At 37.4% G+C, this 24,693-nt stretch overlaps 1 protein-coding gene across 1 annotated transcript in view; it reads right to left on the bottom strand.

Annotated features, from left to right (window-relative positions):
- Positions 1-24,693, bottom strand: part of LOC104082574 (collagen alpha-2(V) chain-like) — a gene marked incomplete at both ends in the record, with an annotated part of 34,293 nt that overhangs the window by 4,802 nt on the left and 4,798 nt on the right. Inside the window, 20 exons of the mRNA XM_009585755.1 lie at positions 138-236; positions 971-1,024; positions 1,496-1,603; positions 2,700-2,753; positions 3,189-3,287; positions 3,393-3,437; positions 3,913-4,011; positions 5,610-5,663; positions 8,800-8,844; positions 9,714-9,767; positions 11,005-11,049; positions 12,291-12,344; positions 13,076-13,129; positions 15,508-15,561; positions 17,030-17,083; positions 17,698-17,751; positions 18,281-18,325; positions 20,393-20,470; positions 22,199-22,309; positions 24,066-24,113. Of these exons, the coding sequence (XP_009584050.1) occupies positions 138-236; positions 971-1,024; positions 1,496-1,603; positions 2,700-2,753; positions 3,189-3,287; positions 3,393-3,437; positions 3,913-4,011; positions 5,610-5,663; positions 8,800-8,844; positions 9,714-9,767; positions 11,005-11,049; positions 12,291-12,344; positions 13,076-13,129; positions 15,508-15,561; positions 17,030-17,083; positions 17,698-17,751; positions 18,281-18,325; positions 20,393-20,470; positions 22,199-22,309; positions 24,066-24,113 (1,308 nt within the window). The remainder of the gene's footprint in view (positions 1-137; positions 237-970; positions 1,025-1,495; positions 1,604-2,699; positions 2,754-3,188; positions 3,288-3,392; positions 3,438-3,912; positions 4,012-5,609; positions 5,664-8,799; positions 8,845-9,713; positions 9,768-11,004; positions 11,050-12,290; positions 12,345-13,075; positions 13,130-15,507; positions 15,562-17,029; positions 17,084-17,697; positions 17,752-18,280; positions 18,326-20,392; positions 20,471-22,198; positions 22,310-24,065; positions 24,114-24,693) is intronic.

Here is a 24,693-nt window from a genome sequence, read left to right on the forward strand (position 1 = left end):
TGGCCTTTACCCTTTAAGTAGCCCCATTGAAACAAGCCTGTCCTTGTGTAACAGCTTCTTAACTCTGCAAAGCTCATCGTTGCCTTTTGAAAACGAAAAACACCATGGTTTACAGTGTACTGCTATTAGTTCCTTACCCTTGCACCCGGGAGGCCAGGTTCACCAGGGCGCCCAGGATCTCCCTGACCTCCTTTAGGACCAGAAGAACCTGCTGGACCACGCTCTCCTTGAGCACCCTAGAAAGATACCAATGGGCTACTACTTAACAGGTAGAACAGCAACAGTAAGAGAAGGTTAAATAAAACAGGTATCTTCTATTAAGGATCTATTTTTGCAAACAGAGTTCCAAATCATTAATACTTTTATTATTATTACTTTTTTTCCCAAATTGTTACTTAGAAGTTGTCTCTTCCATAAAGCAAATTTATATAAGAATTTCAGAATCCCTGTATTTTTACCAAGAAGGTAGGAATTTACAGGAACACTAGACAAATACATATGTGAGTCACTTCCCTGGAAGCGTTATAGCAGTTAGGAAAGCCAAAGATAGATAAGCCCATCTGTTCAAGGGACAAGTCTAGGAAAACTATACCACACACAAAGAAAAAGTAATTTTTCAAATAGTTACCTACTATAGAGCAATACATAAAACAATATAGTAGTAGAACAGGTCAATATCTCTTATCTATTCACGTTTCAGCATGAGGGAGCATTAAGTCAGAGACAAGCAAGCAAAGCTGAACATCACAGGAATTGAAAGTGACTTTTCCCAAAAAAATTTTAGTCTCAAAACATTCAGACCCCTTTTTGGCATTTGTCAATTCCTTTTGATCCTGCTTCCAGTGATTTTGAGGATCTGCCTATTTGCCAAGAAGCAGACGTTTTTAATGGAACACTTTCTTTCTACATATCTGTATGTATGAAAATTTTTAAAATGACCCAATGAAAGATGGACACTAATGTCATTTACCTTTGGTCCAGGCAAGCCATCAGAACCCGGAAAACCACGGTTACCAGGAGCACCCTAGGAAAAGCCATAGATACCAGATTATTATCTTAATTTTTACATAACTTATTGCAAATAAAGTACTAGATTTATGTTTTGGGGATTCAGTTTATTTCCTTACAACTTTCTTATTCTGATACTTTAAACTTGTCTTTTTTTACCATTTGGAGTGGTAAAAATACCAGTTTCATCCATGCATGCTGAACAGTTCCTTCTATGTGAACAGCCTCATTGAAAGCAAGATGACCATTTGTATAGGTTAGCTCGTCGTATCTCCACCATTTCTCCTACCATTACTATCCTGTGCACGGAATCCACAAATGAAAATATCCAGTGCAAAAAATAATGCACAGTATTAACTACTTCATTAATAAAATGAAGTTTGACTACACCCACAACGAAGCTGTAAGAAAATTCATGGTTAGGTCAAGAGGTTTTTCAGCTTAGCAGTGCATCTCTCAAGACATATTATTCCTTTGGATTGCTTACCCTCTCTCCAACAGGACCTGGTGGACCTACTGACCCTGGATCACCTCGAGGACCTCTTTTCCCTTCTTCACCTACAGGTCCAATGGGACCCTGGGGACCTTGTGGGCCCTAGTGAAAGTAAAATGCTTTTAAAAAAATCATTGTTAAGCTCACGACTTCTCAGGTATATTGAAACAGACTATCTTCTAAACATCATAAATATTTTTCCAAATAAAGAAGAAAAAAAAATAGTGAGGTTTTGAATCAGTTAAAAAATGCAGCAATGCAGCTTTTCAGCATCAGCTTTTCTCTTTTACAATGCTTATAAGCTACTGTTTCAGTAAGAAGGGCACTATGAATAAACTGTAATTCTGCAGTTCGGCTGTACAGTGCTTCTTATAATCACCTATTTGCTCAGATATAACAATTTGTATTTATTATTATCAATTGGACAAGCTGCAAAGGATTCAAAATTCAGTGTGACTCTAGTAGAAATTCTCAAAGGAGAAGACAGTCAGTGGTAAGGAAACCATTACTTCATCTGTACATTTTTGTCAGTTATTACATGATCATTTAACTAGTGAGAAAAAAAAATTAAAGATTGGTTAACAAGTCAAACTGACTCCAACTCTGCAGAATCACTTTTCTTCCAAAATTCACATGGTTACAGCATGGAATTAGCCATGTTCTCAAATAATCTTTCACAAATATTAGCTGTGGGCTAAACAGCTATTCATACCATAAATGTATAAACATTTATATTATTTTAATGTATAAATAAAATATAATTAATATATATATAACTGCATAAGTATAAAATGTATTAAATGTAAGTTTAAAATAAAAAGGACTTTTTTATTATGATTAGCACACAGACCTGTGTGCTCTTAAATGTTCAGAATCGTACGGATCCATTTCATACGAGATGAAGAAATTAGAATACACTCATTCTGTGTGCTACACAAACCTCAGTAGATGCACTAATTGGTTTTTCTGTCCTTGAGTCCTGTGAGGCCTATATTGGGTCGGTGATTTATAACATCAAAGGACCTGCTTCGCCATTCATTGTTAGTACTGTCCAGCCACGTTCACTGTGGTTTGTCTCACTACAATTACTCATGATTATAAGCATCAGAAGTGTCTTGAAAATTGTAAGAATCTATTCAAAATACTCATACAAGCCTTTGCGATTCCTTTTCATCTTACAAAGCATATGGAGACTTACGGGTTCACCTTTGGGTCCTGCTTCTCCCTTGAAACCTGGGACACCAGGGTCTCCCTGAAAATAAACACATGAATAACAACCATTAGGTTAAAACTCTGCATAAATCATTTGACCATTTTGTATTATGCTATGAAACAGAAAAACATTTCCTAGTTTAGTAACTAGTTGTAGGCAATATAACAGGATGCTTAAAATGGTTTGTCTTTCCCCTTAGTGTGCTTGTTTATTATGACGTTATCAAGACAAAAACTTAAACGAGACAATTTCAGGAGATAACTGTTACTGTTTGTCCAAGTTTATATAGACACTCTTCTTTCTTAGACCTTTAAGAAAGCAAAATCAGTATTTTGGACACACAGAAGATTCTCAGCATACTCACTAGTATGCTATTAATTTATTTAAAGGAACCCCACTGCTAATCACTGTTTTAGTTTCATAGAGTGACACGTTTGCAAGACATTACAATTTCCACAGAGACAAAAACATTACCGGCTGGCCTCGAATACCAGGGGGGCCAGTACTGCCTTGTGGTCCTGGGGAACCGGGTGGACCTGATAAACCAGGGGGGCCTCCAGTGCCTGGAGATCCCTACAAATAGAAAGAACAGCAAGCACAGTAAGGAAACTTAATAAAAATAAGGAAAAAAAAAAATCCACTTACACAATTTCTTCAACAGGTGATACGATTACTTACAGTAGGGCCCTTAGCACCTGGGGAACCATCTGTCCCTTCGGTACCCTAAAGATAACATTTTAATTCACATTAATTTTAATTAACATTAATTTTAATGAGGAGGGTATCAATAACAAAAGCAGATGATACTAATTTTATCTTTACAAGACCAGACAATAAAGTCTATTAAATAAATACAGCAACATACGATCTACTTGTGCAAATCCTAATATGAGTAACAAAGCATGCAAGTTAATGTGACTTTTAATCTTTAAGATTTTATGTTTAAGGTTAAGCTTTAAAGTACTTCTAGGATTGAGACTGTATCAAGCTGTGTAACTTTCAGTTTTCCAAGCTGTTTTAATTAAATAATGAAAAGTTATTTTCAACAAAATAAGCAAAAAACAAATGAATGAGACCTTTCCTTTCCTGGGAAAAATGTAATTTGAGCAAAACTCAGTGTCTATCAAGTGGGGTATTAAAATGTATAAACAGGCAACGTGCAAGCTGAGCACTGAGGAACTCAATTTAATGTACTTACAGGAAGACCTTGTGATCCAGCTGGGCCCTGTGGACCCGTTTCACCCCTTTGTCCTTGAGGACCTTCAGGACCACGAGGACCCGTTGGACCTGCTTCACCCTAAGATTTCACATGAGGAAAGAACTGGAGATTATTTTGCTCTAAAAAGTAGCGTTACAAAGTACCTAAGGAGGAATACTGAGTTTATAAGAGAAAAACAATTCAGGTTTTGAAATAGTTTATTATCTTTAAAATATAGTTTTGCTTACCTAATTCTGCTTCTACTACTTCTATGTGAATGTAAACTTTAAAAGTACAAGCAGAAGTTTTCCTCAATCTATACAAGGACAAGGAAACTTTCTACAGAAAAGCAGCCAGTGGCCCAAATCAGATCAAATATTTCAGATAAGACATCTCTCTCTAAAATCCCATGTATGTATCTGTAATTTGACAACTTTTTTTTTTTTTAGCTTCGTTAACAGCTAAGGTTTAAGATTTAGAAATGATAACACATCTGGAGTTTTTTTGCACAGTACAGATTAACTCATAGTTGCAGCATACATAAATATAAAATCCCTGTAAGATTGGACTGGGTGCTCCAATAAAAAAATTCCTCCTGGCATCTCCTTTGAATTTTGGAACCGATGGCTGTTAATATCACATCTTCAGAACTGAAGTCCACATCTTCATTGTACAGTCTGCTTAGCTTTTATGAGTTCAAAGCAACTATTCCAATTTACATCATCTGATGATCAAACTTGAAGGTAGCTCCTCCTTTTCAAAAGCTTTCACTGATTCATCATGTGACAGCTTCTCCAAACATTTATTTAGGTATTAAGTAGTGCTTAGCCGTACCAAAATATTTTATGACATGCACTAAAAGGTCTATCATTTAATTGTATACATTATGTTAATACTCTTATTAAGACTTGTTTCCAAAAAACTGTTTCATTAATGTTGCCAGCTTCACAACAACACAAAACATCTGCTGAACTTGGCTACCTGACTAATTCAGAGTTTCTTCTAGTATAATTTTTTCCTATCATGTTTTAGGAGTGTAAAGGAACAGAGGAGCAAGTATAAGAAGAATAAGGAAGCTGTATGAGTTGTCTTTTCTATCTTTGCAGACATATTCTTAAGGCTAGGAAAAAAAAAATTCAGCACTTCCTTGAAAAACAAGAGAGGAAAGTCCCACAAAGACAGCGCTGCCGGGAATGAAAGTTTTCCATTTCAGCCCAATCACAGAGAGCCACAAAAGGTGGTAATCATCATTTGCTCTATTGTGATGAACTGTAGTACGTCTCTGTTGGGGTTCAGGCATTTGCCTTACCAATCTAGGTCATCTCAAAAAGTGTTCTCGGTGGAAACTGGAAGTTTCAGCCCTAGAAGGTACTGCTTCCATACTGTCTTAGACTAGTCCTCGCAACTTAACTTGTAATAATGCATCTTGTTATTCTTTGAAGGACAAGATTCCTGAGGCACAGCATGGCAGTCATCTTATAATCACCCCTTAACTCAAGCAAAAGTGAAAGCAAAGAAAGTATCCTAACTGTGGCGAATTGCAATTGCTTCATTTGGCTTCTGAATTCTATCTTCTGTCTCAAGGTCTTGACTAAGATTGATTTCACAGCAACTCTGAACTCGCTGTAGTCTAGTACACATTTTTTAATTCTGTGTTGTTAGACATATTAAAAAGATATTTTTATTTTATTTCTTACCTTTACACCAGGAGCACCTGGAAAACCTGGAGAACCTGTTATGCCAAGTGGGCCCTATAAAAGACACACAAAGCTGTAATTCTGCAGTTTAGATCACACAGATTCGTATCTAATCATTGGGTAAACATGGTTCTGGGATTAAATGTATTTTTAGTCATAAAATATTTGTTCATAACAAAACCACAATAACTATAAATATCGTTTTTCTAAGTGATACATATACATTTTATGGAATTGTGGTGCAGTATTTTAATAATATATTTACTTACTTCAGCGAAGTTACAGCTCTTGATTCAGCTATTAATGCACAAATTGCAATGTACACAGCTGACAATTATTATAGCAACTGTTTTTCAATTTTAGTTTTTAGCAAAATATTATATCCTCTTTTTATATCTATGCTACTGTGGTATGGTAATGAAAAGATCAGATATTTGTTAAGCGATCACAATTTGTCCTACAGGATGTAGCAAAAAAGAGTTTCAATTCTTTTAAACTTAAAATAGTGATCTAGAAAAAACAGAAATACAGGCCACATCTACATTGAAACAATTGGGTTGCTAGACAAGATTTTTGAGGCAAGCAACATGGGAAGTGAAAATATAATTAAAGGCTACGCAACTACATGCCCTGCTTCCTACTCTTCTGCCCCATTGAGAGTCCCAAATTCACAGCCAAATTCATTTGCAAGCTTTAAAACACAGATTTTGTATCAAATTTTCAAGGCTCTATGGAGAAAAACATACAGCAGAGAGAGTTTACTGCTTGGATCTTTGTTCAGAGATAGGCAGGTATTTCTGGAAAAGGAAGTGGAGGAAGGGCTGCGTTACGCCACACCTCGAAAGACAATGCTGTGCTGAGGTACATCTTCAGCTCCCAAAACCAGCATAGCTCTTCCCAAATAGCATTATATCTTGAGATATAGTCGATGCTGTATCTAAAAAGGGCTGACAGCTTGAGCAGACTGTAGTGTTGATGTAGCTACATTATTTCTGGTTCTAGAGCCAAATTCTTGGTGCGTTGCGCGGCAGAGCGTAGGCGCACCTCGCGTGGCTGCAAGGACATGAAGTTTGGGCAGGGGTGCAAACAGCTGGGGCTGCATTACATGGCAGACTGTCCAAACTCACTAGAAAGCAAATTTCAAGCGTACACACCTCAATATACCTGTATGGTATGACACAAACCTTGTTTTGCTAAACAGAAAGACTTCCAATTAAGGGCTTCAGAGTAAATTTTTAAATTGTTTCCATTTTCATAATGCCTCCTGTGCTGAACAAGACATTCGACAGAAGATCCTTCTACTGTATAATAAACTCTCTGGATGGCGGCACACAGTGGTTATAAATATTCACTACAACACTGTTCCCAGATGATTCCTCTTTATCTTTTCCTGATTTTCTCTCTTTTTGTAAAATATGATACATACTGTGAAAAAATGTTCTATGTAATAAAGCGCTGCTGACAAACTTAATGAGAACAATCTGTCCCTCTGAGACAACATTTCTGCCATGACCTTGCACTGGATTTCTACAGAACTGATGTAACAGCTCACTAAGTATATTTTTGAAAACCCATGTCCCAGTTTATTGGATCACAAATACATGTCTGCCAAATCTCTCTCTTATTGCAGGAAGAATTCCAGAATTACAGTGTACCACTGCACTGACCCAAATAACAATGCATTTCATTAACACTTCCTCCAATGAGAAACATATGCATTAAGTACCAGTATCTCCCTTGTGGCACTACATGGGATTTTACCAAAAATGTTAGCCAACCAATTATCATGTCCAGTGAAGCTGAGCTCATATTTTATGCCAAAGAAAAATTTCAAGCTTCATGTAGAATTTCATAGCTCGGGACCCAGCTTTTTTTAACTTTATAATTTGTTTTCAATACTGAAAAATCTTTTCATTGTTTGAAAGTTTCTTCTAACAAGTTACCCTTCTTTCATAATATACTAAATAATTGAGTTTTGCAGCTTTTAGACAATGACACCCATTTTTCGAGCTTCTATTACAGCTTCTATTACATTACTCCTTAATGAAGTTTTTAATAAAACAGTCTGTTCATTAAGATGACACAGGTAAATGAATTTTTCTCAGGACTTACATCACTATTAAATAAAGAGTATGCACAGAATGAAATTTTAATTGGAGGTGTTTGGGGGTTTTGAGGGGGGTTTTTTGGTGTGGTGTTTTGGGGGTGGTGGTTTTTTTCTTTTTTTTCTTTTTTTTTTTTTAAGTTGAACATCACAAAGTTGTAAAGGTTCAGGTTGGCTACATCAACAGGCAGAAACTCTCAACCACATCCTAGAAGTAATGCTTTCAAAAAAAGCAAACAAAAGAGAATACCGCATCTTTAAAGTGGAAGCTGGCCTTGCACAAATAGGACGAAATAATCATAAGCTTTCATTTGCAAAAGCAACACATAATTAACTGTATGTATGTGAATATTCCCACTGGCTTCCTAATACTCGTGTGAATTCACTCAAAGGCATTTTGCAAATGCACTGTGAGATGGGGTTGTAGGATTGAAACCATCACCCTTTGATACACCGACATCCACAGTTCAAAATACCACAGTCGTCTTCAGCCCTGCTGCAATTGTGTGAGAACTTCTACAGTCATGCATACCAGGCTTTCTCAGTTTGGCAGACATTCACACGTAGGCTTCTGGTTCTTCAGTTCAATGTATGACTGTCCATGATTAAAAGGCTATCTTTTACATGTTTTGAAATGGATCAATTGCAGGTAGCGAGTTCTGCTATCAGTGAGCGGCATTTCTTCTTGCTGAGAATGGGTACAACCTCATTTGCCAGCTTTGTATGTGAAGGAAGATAAAATGCAATTATAAACTGTTTTATATTGCAGTGCATATCTTCAAGACACTTATCTCCCTACGATACGGATCCCATTTCATAAAAGCAGCAAAGCCTCACCTCTCCAGGGAAGATGCCACTCCTCTGCGAATTAAAACCTATAGATGAAGTAAACTGCAGAGTATGATTTCTCAGAGGACAGCCCTAAAGCTAAAATGAGCAGAACTAGGAATCACTTACAGATAATTCCAGCTGCACTGAACTGTTACCAGCAACTGCCAAGAATTTTTTTGCACTTCTTTTGGTAGTGTCAAAAGGCAAGTGGGAAATATAAGGTGAAAAAAATAGGTGATTAAGAAAGAAACTTACCATTGGCCCTGGCTTCCCAGGCATACCATGCTGGCCACGTCCACCCTAGACATGAAAACAGACAAGACAGAATATTTATAAGAACGCTAACTAATTTATCTATTTATTTTTTTATTGTTAGCATTTGTGATAACAGCCATACATACTAAAGAGATCAAAGAAATGCTGGATTGCAGAGCCCTCCAATCACTGGCATGGAAAACTTCTGGAAGAAATTATGCTCCCCTTTAAGTTAATGGATTTCTCTATTTTCAGAGAGGCCAATATTTTGACAGTGTCATTGTACGGAGCACATAACATAAACGGAGCACATAAAAGTCATAGGGAGAAATGCCAGAAAAAACAATACTTGACACTGGACGTAAAGCAACAGAAAGAAATTTCTACTCAAATACGATCTCATGTCACAGCTAATCCCTCTTTCTGCTGAAAAGCAAAATACTTTTTAAGATGACAGCTTTATTACCTGGAATTAAATTATAAGACTTAATTTAAATTGAAAGTCTAAACTTTCATTTTGAACTTTTTTCCAGACGAAATCAATACATATTATTTCTTGTTCAGTAATTTTTGGTGAAAATAGCCACTCAAGAGAAATTTCACAGAAACAAAGAAGACATTTTTGTGTCACAGAAAAAAGTGTTGTGAGGGTATTTGGCCTCGTGGGCAGCTCTGGTATGAGAAATTACCCTACAGCTAGCATTCTCCTTTTGAAACTGTTTTTGACTTTTGAAAGTTATAGTAAAGGTCTCACCCTACAAAACTCTGCTCAGCCCTAACTTTCTCAAGCTGCAGCAGAACTCACCACGGAAGTGACTAACAGTCACATGAATAAATACTTTTAGGCTCAGGGATTTAAATTTAAGTAAAACAAGGGAAGAATTACAAGGAGAGAAAAGGAAGATCCTACTTACAGGGGCACCCTGTGGTCCAATTCGACCTCTTTCTCCTGGCATTCCTCTAGGTCCCTTGAAGAAAGAATAAAAAGTGCATTATTTAGGAGCTCATCGTGGCAGAATAACAAAAAGGGGAAAACATAGTTCACTTGATTTTTTTCTCCCCATAGTGGAGAGAACATATGCCACTCCCTCTTTTTTTTTTTTTCTTCTTTTTCTTTACTTTTTAGCCTTTTTTTTTTTAACATACTTGACTTTTCCTTTGGTTCAAATAAGTTTTGCACTGCGTTGCTCTTCAGCAATTTTATGCTCAGTCTTCTTTATTTGCTTTTAACAAGAACATGATTAGGTTCACTGAGACCACAAGCACGATAAGGACAGATGATGCGAACAACAGTTACAGAACCCAGTTATTTTTTTTCCTCCTGCAGGTGTAGCTTATCTTGTCCTATAGCAGGAAAGAAGTAGCAGCTTACATAAATCCTTGCAGCTCACAGGCTTGCCCAGTGGAATTTTAATAGACTGTAATTTCTCTTTTCCTGTTCCAACAGTATTTCCACTCTTAAACACATTAGAATAAATTCTGTATATACTCACCAGGGTCAATAATGCAATCTCATTTACTACGTCTCATTCACAAACTAGGTTCCACTTCAGGGATATTACATTCTGCATGACACAAGATAGTGCTTCATAGAGAGATGTCATTATCGGATATCAGAAGGGTGCTTTACTTCCAGAAGCACTGCTGAGAGCTGATTTTTGGCATGTTACACTGCTCACAAGTATTCAGTTGTCCAAAACCACATCTGAATGAAAACTACTCTGAGAAAAAGTTTCTCCATTTCACTTCCATGTCATGCATGCTTATCCTCACCATAACCTCCAAAATCCTCTGTCCATGGTTTTCCTAGCTAGTGCATTTCTGACCTAATTATTCCATTTCTACCTCAGAGCAACCTAAACCAGTTTTTCTCGTGTGGAAATCACTCCATATGAAGCATCAACATGTAAAAAAAATTTAGTCACCCTACACTTACAGGAACAGGTAAACAATCACAAAAACTACATTCAAGTTTCTGTTCAGCCTTCTGATTTATCGTTATTATCTATGGCTGTGAATTGCAAAGGATAACAGCTTATAGTAGACCAAATTTGCTGTTAGTGTAATAGAAAACAAAGCCTTAATTAAGAGAAAGTTCAGCTTCATGACATCAAGTACAGATATCAAAACCTTAAAATTCCTATTGGCAACAGCATTTACAATCTTAAAGCCACTTCTGCAATATCCAATGCACATGACACTCACTAGAGGACCCGTTGCACCCATGGCACCTGTTGGTCCGGATTCTCCCTAGAAATGGAAATGAAATGCCACAATTAGAGAAAACAGTTTAGAGGAAAATGGAGTTACATGTTTCCTCCCTGTCGTCCGTGCTTCTGTTAGACCTGAGCGGCAGATTTGCACAGTCACCTGTGCATCAAGGGCACTGTTTCCCATGCTGATGGGAAATGCCGTATTTACACATTCTCAGTGAAGCAGACTTAACTCCCACCTGTTCCAGCTAACAGCCCGCACCACCTACTGCACTGTTTCCACCAAGTCTCCTGCAGTTGTTGCCTCCACAGAAGGTGGTAGGCAATCTCAGGAAAGAAATCTTTTCCTACACAAACTCTCTTTAACTACTGATTTCACATTTAAATTTAGATTTTGGAAGATTCACTTCCTTTACTATGTTCTTAACCTAAAGGAATAGTTCTGTCCCACCTGTGATTACTGCCTATACTAGGCCAAAAATGTTTCAGCATCAGCACTGATCAATGCGGAAAAGCCTGGAAAAAAGTGTTCTATGCTCTTTTAAAATAACTTTTAATCCATCTTGAAAGGATTGTCTCCAGCTGGCTAACTTCTGTTACCACTGCTTTGAGCTGAAGCTGTAAGGGTGCTGCAGTACCAGCGAGGGTCAAAAAAAAAGAGAATAAACTTGTTAGGTGAAAAATAGTCAGTCTGATAAAATATATTCTCTCTCCTCTCCAATGCCTGTTTCTTTTAGCCAATCTCTAGTATGGTAATCCAAAAGAGGAGAGTCAGGTTTCCGTTATGCATTGCTTTAGTTTAGTTTAGTTTAGTTTAGTATATTATATAAAAAAAGTTAGAAAACTTTTTTTCCTCTCTCAGCTTGGTCACATAAAGCCAACAAGAACCACAAACTGGCCAAGTGGAAAATTGCAAGATGTGTATGGGCTCTTTGTTAACAGACTTTGTTGTCTTCGGTATTACATAGGTGTGACAGACAGACCACAGTGAATTCACCCAGTGATACCTTACAGGCCTAAATCTGAGCCCCAGCTGAAATGGTGACTGGCACTGTTGACCTCTCTTCCTGTATAAAGCCCAGACATGTCATTGTATAGCAATTTATATGGATCAAACACACAGTAAAAATGGACAATTCCACATAGCGTCTCCACTCCATACAAGTAGCACTGACACGAGAGGGTACAAAGCTGCATTCAAAAGATCTACTATCTTTCATTATTTTGGCATTACAGAAAACACGCTTAAGCATTTAGTTCTTTGGGCCATGAAAATACCTTTGCTCCAGCTGCTCCAATTTCACCTTTTGGACCGTCAAGTCCTTTCAATCCCTGTAAGAGTTATAAAAATATCAAGAAATTATATTTATATATGTATACACAAAGAGCATTCCTACTATTATTGTTAAAATAACTTGATACTAAAGTGTTAAGAATGGATTTGAGGTGGCAAGAGCAAGAAAGGAAAAAAAAAAAAGAAGAAAAAAACCAGATGGAATAAAGTTTTTAAACATTTCCTAAATGGAAACCATTTGTACAAGCTACATTTCCTTGGATTTGCTTTCCTTTTTAAAACAAGAACATTTTTAAAAAGTCCTAAAACAACAAGGAGAAGGCTCTGAGCCATAGGAAACCTACTTATTCCTCCCAGAAGTAAAATTCTGGCCAGAAAACTTGGTTATTTGTAATCACTCCATGTTGCAAACATATCCACCTCTCAAGTTCCCCACCCTAATGCAAGACTTGCCAACAAAGTGAGAGAACTGTCAGGTTTGTGCCTCCTGAAGCTTGGCAGGGCTCATGCAAGCTCCTTCCAGATTCCCAGATCATTGGAAAATACAGTGGAGAAAGCACTAGAGAATATAATGCAGAGGTCAGCTTAAAGGGGAATAGTGTTGATTTTCTGCAAGGCCCTCTTTCTCTCAAATGCCAGTGATTCTGCTGCAATTGGCAGGACTAAAGTGTAGTCAAATTCACCACTAATACAAAAGAAGTTGAGTACCTTTATACTGAAACTGCCTGGAACCATCATCTATAAGGAGAGGGAAAATCTTGTTTCTTACCCTGTGACCCTTGAGACCTGGGAGACCAGGAGCACCAGGAAAGCCTCGAGGCCCCTAAGTAGGAAAAAGAAAAAACAAATAAAATCCTTATTTCTGCAGACAAACCTAGCCATAATGCTGCTAACAGGGAAGAGGGTAGCAGCATTAGTACTAATACTCCTAACACCCCTTCATCTTGGTGACATAATACAGCATTTGAGCGGGTCACAGATGATACAGCATAACATGCTATGAAGTTAGACAGTCTCGGCATTATTTACATTTTTACTGATGTTAAAATCTTTATTGTTTATGTCGGTGTATGATCAAACCTCAAGTAGAAGTAATGACTAGTGGTAGATCAAGTTTTGAAGCTTAATATGAAGAAACCTTAATTAAACAGAGATCAAAACTCAGAGCTATCATTCAAAATAAAATAGAAACTGAGACCAAACTGCAAACTGTACACGTTATTTCAGAATATGTCAGTCAAGTAGCATGATAAACAACTGCTATTAAAACACATTTAACAATTAAACCAGAGTTGTCTTGCACTTAGTTTCCTACCAAGTTTCCCGATTTCTCTTTCAGGAAAGCCTAAGTAATGGAAGGGACCTACGTACCTCGTGTTAGAATATTGGTCACATGAATTTATAATGGAAATCACATTAACACCTTCATACTCTCAGATAACAATTCAAGCAAACTGTTTAAACATATCATTTCTTCCTTATGGTACCTCTGAACAAAGTCCTCAAAACGATTACAGTTCATACCTTTCAGCATAGAAAAAATCATGAAGATATATTATAGAAAATGAACACTGATATTCAGAGGAGTGAAAAAGAACATCTGAGATCTCAGCATTGGAGAGGAGAACTTGACATACAGACAAGCTGTTTCCTTGTTAGCATCAAGGAACGTAAGAAAGGTCTTTGTCTTCCCATAGTCAATTATATGGATAATGTTTGATCATAAAGTTCAGTGGGAAATTACTCCAGAGTCTGCGGACTCCTAAAGGGAGAATTACTTTATAAAGGTATGAAATTTCTGAAATTAATATATTAGATCGCTTGAAATTATTTATACTCAGTGAGTTTCTCAGTGAAGGATGATGTCTGTTGTCATACAAGTTCTTGCATGTAAATTTGAAATTGTATAAATTATGCTTGTTTAGACTGTATGTAGCCCATAAAAACTATTTATTTGGCCTGTGCTTAGTGGTGTACGTATATCAGCTTATACAACCAGGGCAATCAAATGATGAAGCACGCACATGGGACAAGTCACATGGCAAGGAGGCAAATCATGTGCAAGGGGAAACAGCCATCGGGTATCTCCATAGCAGTCTAATGGGCCTTGTCATTGATCAAGACATGGCACGCTTCTCTGATAAACTATCAGGGTATTCAGTGGGGTTCTCTACAGTGCTATGCAATTGCAGCACACTCTTAATGAGGTTTTTTGTGTGTATGTGCAGTTGCAGTATTTCTTTCCTTCATTACAAAGTCTTCTAAAGGATGTTTTTATTGAGTAAAACAGCTTGATCTGAACAGAACAATACTCCACAGACTACGTTTGCCTCAAGCAGCTTACCAAACATTGTCTTTGATCCATAAAACTTAGGAAGAAAGCCTAGGAAACAACACTGCCTTGTTAAAAAAACCATTTCTCTCTCCAAGAGATCATATCTCCTGTTGCTAATAAAATTGCCAGGCAAGAACTGGACACTTAAAAAGAAAAGGAGGCATCTTAAGAGATGATGTGTATCAGGTGGCTTCAGTTCTAGGATTTATCTGTCCCCTTTTCAGCCACACTACAGCTCCCTTCCAGGTACAGAAACTTGACTAATGAAGGTATAACTCTTAATATGGGCCAAAAGTATATAAGATGATAAAATGACATCATCAGATATACCTGTTTTCTTTTATTTCTAGAGTAAACCATGACAGGTATCCTCTGCAGTACAAGTAGATGTTATTTGGAAATCCTTTAACCACATTTGCATATTGAAAATATATATAAAAATAAATTATATACATCTACGATACAATCCCCTCTTCCCCTGCCTTCAGACTGATTGTTATAAAGGTGAACAGTGCCACCCCAACCCGACATCATTTTATAGTCTCTGAGCACTTCCTCACATGTTTGCGAATGACCGTGTGAAATACTGGGAAATGGAGGACAACGTGTACATACTGTCATCTGTTTTATGCATATTTCATCTATGAAGCAGTTGAAACATGCACCCACGAAATGACTCACGGGATTAACTCAAGGACTTTTGAATCACCTGTTTGGTTCTGAGCTTTCACACTGATCTGGATCATACGAGTAAACTAACACAAGTACTTCAGAAATTGAATGGCAGAGCTTTGCACTCATTAAAAGAGATAGTGATGACATAAGTATGATTATTTTTGCTAAAATGTAAATAACCATGCTCTTACCGGAGATCCTGGAAATCCAGTCTCACCGGATTGTCCTGGTCTACCAGGTTCACCCTAAGGAAAGAAAAAAAAAGGAACACATGAAAATAGCAAATGTGAAAATCAACTTCTCTTATCATTCTTCCATTCAAACAAATGAGGACATTCCCATCAGTATTATATATCTTCTCTTTACTGTAACAATTTCAGTGATGTAAAACAACCGCACACATGACTAGCAATATGCATGAGACACATTAACTTAAAAAGGGTTTTTAACAAAGAATTGTGGGAACTGAAGACCGAGTCCAAAATTCATCTCAGCATCACAAGATGGCACTGCAACGTAGTTTTCTTGTGAATTAATGAGGCAACCTCTTGTCATCCTCATGCAGAGAATCAAATTACTTTAATTTTCCATAGGAACAGCAATCTAAAACTGCCTGCATTGTAGCTTGTTACTTCTCCTTCTCTTCGAATGTTTTAAAACATGTATAATTTCATTCTAGGTCAGTGACTATTTTCTATGTCATGCCATAGGAAAGAAAATATGGTAGAACCAAATAAGAATGTTTTGAAGATTATTCAAAGTCCTCCAGAGTCACAACCAAACATTCCTTTATATGCATCAATCAGTTCAAATACATCCAGGACTCTGGGCTGCAGGAATATGAAAGGCTACAGAAAAATAGTTTCCGGACAGAGAGAAGGTAAAGCGTTTCACAAATGCAATTAAAGAAAGCCATACATACATTGGAAGTGGAGGAAGTTCTTAGAGCAGTATCAAGATTTGGCTTCACTGCACTGAGAGTTAACTGTTTCCAAAGATTCTTATACTCTTTGTACAGTTTAATGAGAAAGCAGCTGTTACACAAGCTATGGTAATTTTTATACTAAAATACCCAGCATCTGCAGTTTTCAACTCATTTCCAAGTTATAAATGATAATTCAGATGGATTTAGCATGCTTTGCAAACAAATAATATACGTCTACCTGTAAATTCTTAGGCTATTGTTGTGCAGTACATATACACTTATGCCACAAGTATAATACATACATCCTACATAAATGTGTACATGCATGGATAGAGTTATAAAATCAATTATGAAAATAATAAATTGTTAAGAAGTTAAAAAATTTTATTGTCCAGATCCAGGTGAATGTTATCATTACAGTTCTTCCAACTCATCATGCGATCCCAAAGGGAGGAGACGCCTCCAACTGCCCCCTCATAACCGTGGTATATTATTACATTTGATTTCAAGAAAGACACCTCTGTTGAAGAACTGGCTGAGGCAAGAAATAATAAAGAGCCAGTGCTTAAACCTTAGGTATGATGGTGACAGGTAAGGAAAAGATAGGAGGGTTTTGAAAAGGGTTACTAAGATTTATAGTTATGACACTGCACTTAATGAGGAGTATGATTACAAAGAAAAGTAAATAGATAAAAGTACAGGCACATCTGCTGGTTAGTCACTGTCTCAAAGATGCCAATATTTGTTTTATTAAAAATAAAACAAGATACAGAGAGTAACAAACTTACATCTTCACCAGGTTTGCCTGGAGGTCCCTCTGGTCCACGAGAACCAACTGGACCCTAAGAAATAAATATATTTGTTGAGAAGTCAGTTTAGCCATCACTAAAATATCTATTTGCTCCATTTCAGTCTGGTTTTATAAAAACAGATGTAGGAAAAGGATGATTTTATGCCTAAGCACACTTGCTTAATTTTGTAGTGCTCTTTCTAACCATCCTGCCCCTAAGAAACCTGCATTATGTTATATAAAAATATGGGATGGATTCTTTAGGAGAAAAAAAATACATTAAAAACCACAGTTGTTGTTCCAAATCTCTGGCTCTTGCTTTTATTTTTGAATCATTTTATCGCCTCCAAAAAATAAATATTCTCATCATCCTTTGTGTAAGGTGCACTATCAGGTATGGTTTAACCAGTGCTTAACCATCCTCAGGTCTGTGCTGGAAAAGTAATAATGATTGTTTATACTACAATCATTATTATGCATGTTCAAAACAATTCAAATTCACTGATTCAGGACTACATGCTTTGAACACCACAACTCTTGACTTAAGTTACTTAATAGCTTCGGCTGAGAGAACACACACACACAAAAAAATCTGTCCCGAAGTAAGGAGGTATAATACATTGTTTGCAATTTTATTGTAGAAATGTTTGTATTTATTGGTCTTACCATAGGTCCTGGATCCCCAGGTTCACCAGGTGGGCCTGTAGGACCAGCACCACCCTAAAATTAACCAAAGATGAATACAGTTACAAATTCCAAAGAGTAAAACTATAAGAATATAAATTAAAATCCATGATCAGGAAAATCACAGCCCATGGGACAGTCTGGATTTTAATTCAGAACCAGCTCACATTGCAAAATGAGTGGAAGTTGGATACTAAAATCCCTTAAGCTTTGGGTAAGTCCTGTGCCATATACAAACCCCACTGGAAACTTAACACCATGCCAATACTGAAACCAGAACAGTCACCGTTTTCATTGCTGTTCTCTCATTAAAGAAATGTGTGTTCGGCTAAAACCTTGTTAAAGGTCTAATAAATTGTTCTTTCTGAGTTAATTTTTGGGTAGAGAGTACATATGGAGCGGAGCTCTTGAGAGCAGTAAGTTTAGATTCACCTCTAGGTGAAGATGCATCCTTGCATCATTGAAGATGGACATTACCTCAGAGGTGCACACACACACCAGTTACTATGTGCTTTGCCTTCATCTCTGGCCAATTATCTCAAATCCCCTGAGGTGAAGTACTTACTTGTTTTCCCTGGAGACCTTGAGGACCTCTGGGACCCACTGGACCCTATCAAAAACATAACTTGTTACACACTTAAAAACACCCTTCCGCAAGTAACATTCATCCTACAAAGACAGCAAAATGGCTTGATAGTGACCTCCAAGATAACGTTTCTATGGTCAAACCCCCGGAAAGGCTTTTACTCGGGAGACCGATGTTATGAAATACAAAAGTACATAGAATGGAAATCTTCAAACTCAAAAAGCCACAGCAGTGTAAATTCATTAGCAGCTGAAAATATGGGGTTGGTTGCTTTCTGGAACCTCACAGTCTCTGGAATCACTCAGAATAACCAGGTTGCCTGCCTCCACCGAAAAAAATGTAATAACAGAATGGAGTTGGGGGGAATAGGCTTCCCTTGAAGGGACTCTCATTACTCAGATTAATCTCATAATGGAATCAATGACAAAATAAATTCATGCTGCTGTTCTCAGCTGTGAGCAGCAACAAGCGGCAATGGAAGGACATATTTTCATGAATCATACAAACCACTAAAACAGCTTCCAAATGGTTGTGGCTTGTTACAGAAAATTCAGATTTCCCCTTAAAAAGTTTCATGGGATTTTTAGGAAAAATCTCGTGCTTAATTGTAACTTATACCATGAAGTAAACATAATCTTGTCTGAAAGTAATTCTCTTGCTTCTAGCAATACATATAGCAGACAATAACTTGCATTTTGACAGAGGTTCAAGATTTAAGTCTTTTACACAAAATTCATTAAATTTTAATAATTTTTACGAAGCAAATGTAGACGAGTTAGTAATAGGCCATTTAAAAATTCTGATCAACTTTAAAAACAAAACAAAAAACAATGGTTCTGTCAGTTACTCAGTTTACAAGGAAAGGAAAAAAGCATATCACAGAACATGATGAATCAATCCAAAGATAGTAAGTGAGTGCCAACTGACTTTAATAGACTTTGTGTAAGGCCTTCAAGAGACCTAGATATTGAAAAAATAGCTTAGAAGAGATGTTAATATTAAAACGAATCATATTTGAGAATGACAAAAGAAGAGGCAGTACAAAAGATGCAAAGTCTCAAGACAATTGAGTGAAAGGATTAAGCAAAATGATGGAGGGCAACCAAGTAAGTAGGACAGATTTCTGGAACAAATCATTGTATGGGCGCACAGAAAATTCACGGAAGAGAGACATTCATAAAAAAGGAAAGTTCTTTGAAGAAATCACCACAAAACATCAGATTATCTTTAGAACGTTTCAAACTGTATTGAAACTGAGTTTGAAGGTTACTAGTGGAGACTTGGAGGGATAAGATTTAAGCAGGCAAACTCATGGACAGTACAATCAAAGGATGGTTTCCTTAAGAATGCAGGTTAAAAATAACAGCAAAGAGGGTAACAGTATCTTCAAGATATCACAATGTGATAAATACATGTAGTGAAAAGAGATAATATCCAAAAACAACCCCAAGAGTTCTAGCAGAGACAGCTTAGGGTGGTGAAACAGCTTTCACAGATGGTAAAAAATTTCAGCGTTACCATTAAGTCCCCAGTGCACTAAAAGTGAAGGGCAAAGCTAAACAGTGAGAGATGCCAATGATAAAACTGGACCCTGTGGAGAAGTAGAATGTCTGTCTTAAAATAACAAAGCACAGCTTTCAGTTAACAGCTGGTTTCAGGAATAATTTTTTAAAATACTACCAAAAATAACTATCTTTGATGTCACAATGTGAAAAGAAGCCTTCAAAGTTACGTATTTGTTTATTCTGCTTTGCGTTATACCTGACACTTTTCAGTTACTCTGCAGTGACTCAAGATATGAGAAAATCAGGAGCTGGTTTTTTTCCTGTACCTTACTGTTGGTAGCTGCCATATTTCAGAAGGAGGCAAGGAAGACAACAAGAAGGCTAGAGGTGGGGAAAAAAAGCTTTCACTTTAACAGAAGAGTATTTTTTCACTTTTTTCCAGGTACTGTGCAAAACTGCACTAGAACATACTGTACGTCTAGGTTCTAGAGGCATAGGAAGTTGAAGAGGATGAATTCCCCTTTGGGATTTTGCACACACACTCCACTTCCACCCTGTTCTACGTACAGGGCTAATCTGGTCTTACCACTGCACCAGGCATCATTCCCATCTGACTACCAAGTCCAGATTTCTCATCCAGTCCTGCCATCTGAGCTGAAAATGGCTGAAAAAATAAGATGGGATTTTAGCTGTCAGTCATTTTGATGGTTCATAAGACAAAAATCCATGTAACCGTACCTTCATTATTTACATGGGCTTTGCAGCGCTAACAACGAAATTCTTGTTTTAATCATTAAAATAAAAGTTGTCTTTCCTGTAAATTTAAGGTGGTTTAAGGCTTCAAAGACCGGTCGAATGCATCGTATTGTCTGCTCACTATTCTGACTCTACCTCCACTTTAATATTAAACAAATGGGAAAATTACTTAAAAAGAGTAAAGCCTCCCATAAAATTAATTGGATTTCTTTCGCTACCTTCAAATTTAAATCACCCCTAAACTTCACCTGCAATATTCCTTCATGTCTTCTAAGCCTTTCTTTTGTTTTCACTTACTGTGCTTCAAGTTCAGAAATATCTTAAGGTAAATGGAAATGTAGCTGATTTTATGATTGCAAATTAGAATTTTTTAAGCATGTTGCCCTTACCCAGCAAAGTTGAAGGCCACTGCTGTTCAGGCCAATTCACAGAGACAAATGAGTTAGAGCAGGGAGAACCTTCAGTGCCCTCCTTCTTCTGTTCAAACCAACAGTTTTATTTCGCTTCGTTCAGAGCCAGACCCTCACTGGTGGCAGGCCAGAGCTTACAGTGGCTGAGAAGGAGCAACAGCACAAATGTGCATTCAAGTCTTCTAAGATTTACAGTTTGTTCTGCATCAGATTGGTCCCCAAACACATTTTCCACAAGGCTGGAGATTGCCTAACTTCAGAGACAGGAATATAAACCAAAAATGTCTCAGATCTCTGGCCACACCTATTCTTTGGTATTTTCTGTGGAAATCTATGAAGGATGGTGGTCTAACACCCATCCTGGTGCTTCTGTGATTCTAAGGGATTCCTCTGCGCTGAAGATACTTACTTGGGCTGAATCTGCTGGATTAGGACTATTTGGAAAGGTGGTTAAGTCAAGAAATGCTGCCCAAACTTGCAAGCCGTTGGCCTGAATATTTCAGCTTATTGTCAATATAATCCCATTGTTTTCAGTAACGTTGCAGGAGCAACGTTCCTGAGTGAGAAATCAAAACAGATATCTTCCAAATGGCAATAAATGTGTAACTGAATATACCTGAGAAATTCAAATATGTACTTCATTATCAATCATAATTAGAGTTCCATAGAACTGGGGGGGAGGGGGGGGGAAGTCTTGCAGAACACCCTGCCTGTATCTATGGCTGGTGAGCACTGCTTTTCACAAACAATCCCTTACTTAATCTTCTCAGTGTTGGTCTAAACAATTCCAGCAAGAAGTATAATTAACCACATTTGAATTTCTCTCATTAGTTATTCTGTTATTTATAACTCATCTTATTTTTTTATTTTCTGTATTCCTAATTTGGTACACCAGTTTCCCTGTACTATTGCCCAGATCCCTTGGGTTTAAATCAGGTGGAAGTAACAGAACCCTACTGAGGGTTTTAGATTTGGGCACCTTGACTTTCCTACGTACTAAAACCCAGTGCGAAACGTGTGCCCTTTCCAAGGTTTCTCACGTTCAACTTGCCCCAATTTTTGGCAGAACTTGCACTGCCGCTAGCTGCTGTCCCTCATGACTGAGAGACAAGAACTGTGGGCACAGCATTCCACGTTCACTGAAGAAAAGAGGAGTTACTCTTTGTATCATGAGGATCTGGCCCAACACTCATTTCACTTTCTACTAAAGCAAGTGTAAAACTTACCCTGCTTAGTCCATCTGGTCCTGGGTGGGTAGGATGCCCTGGAGGACCAGGGTCACCAGGCTGGCCAGGGATACCAGGTTCACCGTCAATCCCCTGAGGACCCCGAGGACCCTAGCAACAAAATCAGAAATGCCAACAGTGGGCAAAGGTATTCATTAAAATCATTGCAACTGGCAAACAACTGTCTCGTTTTGATAAATCTGTATTTCTACAGAAAGATCTTCAAACAAACAACATCCCCCAAGAGCTGTTCCTACCTTCAGATCAGAAGCACTGGCTAAAATTAGTCACAAATCCAACATACAAGTAAACTGCAGTAATTTCTCTCACAGGCTCTTTTAGAAACTCAGGTTTCCTATCATTCCATGCTAGAGTATACTATTCCTGAAAAACTATTTGGCTTTGCACACAATATAGAACATCAAGAATTTACTTCTAAAACACAGGTAACTCAGACTAGTGTACATACATGCACATGCTTAGGAAACTCCAGCGTAAGGCTGGATTTTTACAGCCTCCTGACATCATGAATGGTTTAGACAGCTCATGCTATTGCTGAATTCTCAACACTGCCAAAAATGCAGAGTAACTCCCTGGCGTCGATGTTATCTCGTGCTAGTATTTGCAGAATAGTCTGGGAGGCCATCCCATTGCTCCCATTTTGATCACCCACTTCTGATTCCTAAGCTGCATTCATCTTATCGTGTGTCAGAACTAAAATTAAATAAAGAAGCAGCTAATAAAACATTAGTGGAACAAAATCAATAGCAGCAGGGCCAATAAAGATACACTTCAACCACAAACACAGACTTTAAAGTGCTTGTCACTACTACTTCCTTCATTAGGAGAAAAATGCTTGACTATGGCAAGGAAAAATTTTATACTGAATAACGAGCTCTTCTACTTTAAGGATCCTTAAACATAAAACTTTGGAAGCCTGGCTCAGTGAGTCATCTTTACAAACACAATTATAATCAGACAGAATGCTTGTATTGCCACGAGATGAAGGACTGTGTTTCCTTGCAGTCTGCGACACATTTCAGTGGAATTTGTGTCTGAACTGGTATGGTTTGAACGAGTACGGTTCGCATGTTAAAGAAAAAGCATTCCCTTGGGAAAGGGCTACACTGGGATAGAATTGACAACAGGATTCCTGGAAAATCCCAGTGAATGAGCTCGTTCTCTTAATTCTCCATCTATCTTTATGGTCTGAAATTCCTATAAGCCTAGCAATCAGGGGAAAATCTTTTTCTTATCAGACATACACGTACACAGACTCCCCTACTCGCAGAATGAGTTGTGAATAGATGCTATTCTGAAACAAATGAGAAGGTTTGTGCATGTTGGATGGAAGCAGAAGGTTCTAGCAGAAAAATTTATTATTTAATGTTTCTATTATAAATAGAAGTACACACTGCCAAACCTAAAAATGTATACTGTCCAACACAGGAAAAGAATGAGTTATCATCTTTCGTTTGTTCTCAAAATAAAAAGAAAACAAAGCTAAGCATTAGAGAAAAAAACAGTTGCCTATAAAGAATTAAGCAAGCATTAATACAACGACTACTGATTTTCAATATCCAAACCGAGACACCTTAACAAAATCTGACACAGAAAAAGGTTTTTTTTTCGTTTCTTTTTAGAAAAGGACCTGCTTTTTAGTCACCAAACCAATGTTGGGGGGTTTTTTAATAAAATCTTGATTATACTTCTATTTATCTTATATTATTTATCTATTTATATGTATCTGAAAAAAAGCTTTTTCATTTTCTTTCACCAGCTCAGGGACAGTAAGGTTTAAAAAAAAAGGAAAAAAATTCTGAGAGAGGCCACGAGGTGGCACCGTTTAAACACGCAACCGACTCACGCAACTGGCCCATTGCGGCTGCTGTTCGGAAACTATGACAGGTTTTGCCTGTCAGGGAATAAAAGAAAAAGCAGATCATGGTGTGTAAATCCATATTGAAACAAAATATATCAATGGTTCTGAGGATGCTCCAGCTTATTTTCTGTCTTCAAATGATTATTTATAAACACCTGAAATTGTATCATGCTCTGAAACTCCCCCTCCCTAAACGCATTTTGCAAATGCAAACATAGTATTCCCTAGCCGTTTCTCTCTCATTGTTACACTAACAAAGAACTTGAAGTAAAAAATACGCTAATACATATATAATACATAATTCACTTTAGATCCCAGGGTCCTGCTTTTGTAAAAGGCAGAGATCCATAGCAAGGTTGAGTTCCTTCTCAGTAGGGTCAGTAGGAGCCCATAGAAAGAACAAATTAAAAAATCCAAAGCAACAAACAAAAGGCTTGGAAATGTGCTTAGTGGTTTTGTAATAGCACCAGTCAGTAATGTATTTACCCAGACTAATTTTATAAAGGGTGTCTGTACAAGGTTACCTGCTCCATGAGGTATTTTCAACAAATTGCAAACAGTGTGCAGAGAGGTTTTCATAATATAAACTGCAGGTGTGAGCTAACTTTTTTTT

This window comes from Fulmarus glacialis, unplaced genomic scaffold, assembly GCF_000690835.1.
Source record: "Fulmarus glacialis isolate BGI_N327 unplaced genomic scaffold, ASM69083v1 scaffold46899, whole genome shotgun sequence".
Lineage (NCBI taxonomy): Eukaryota > Metazoa > Chordata > Aves > Procellariiformes > Procellariidae > Fulmarus > Fulmarus glacialis.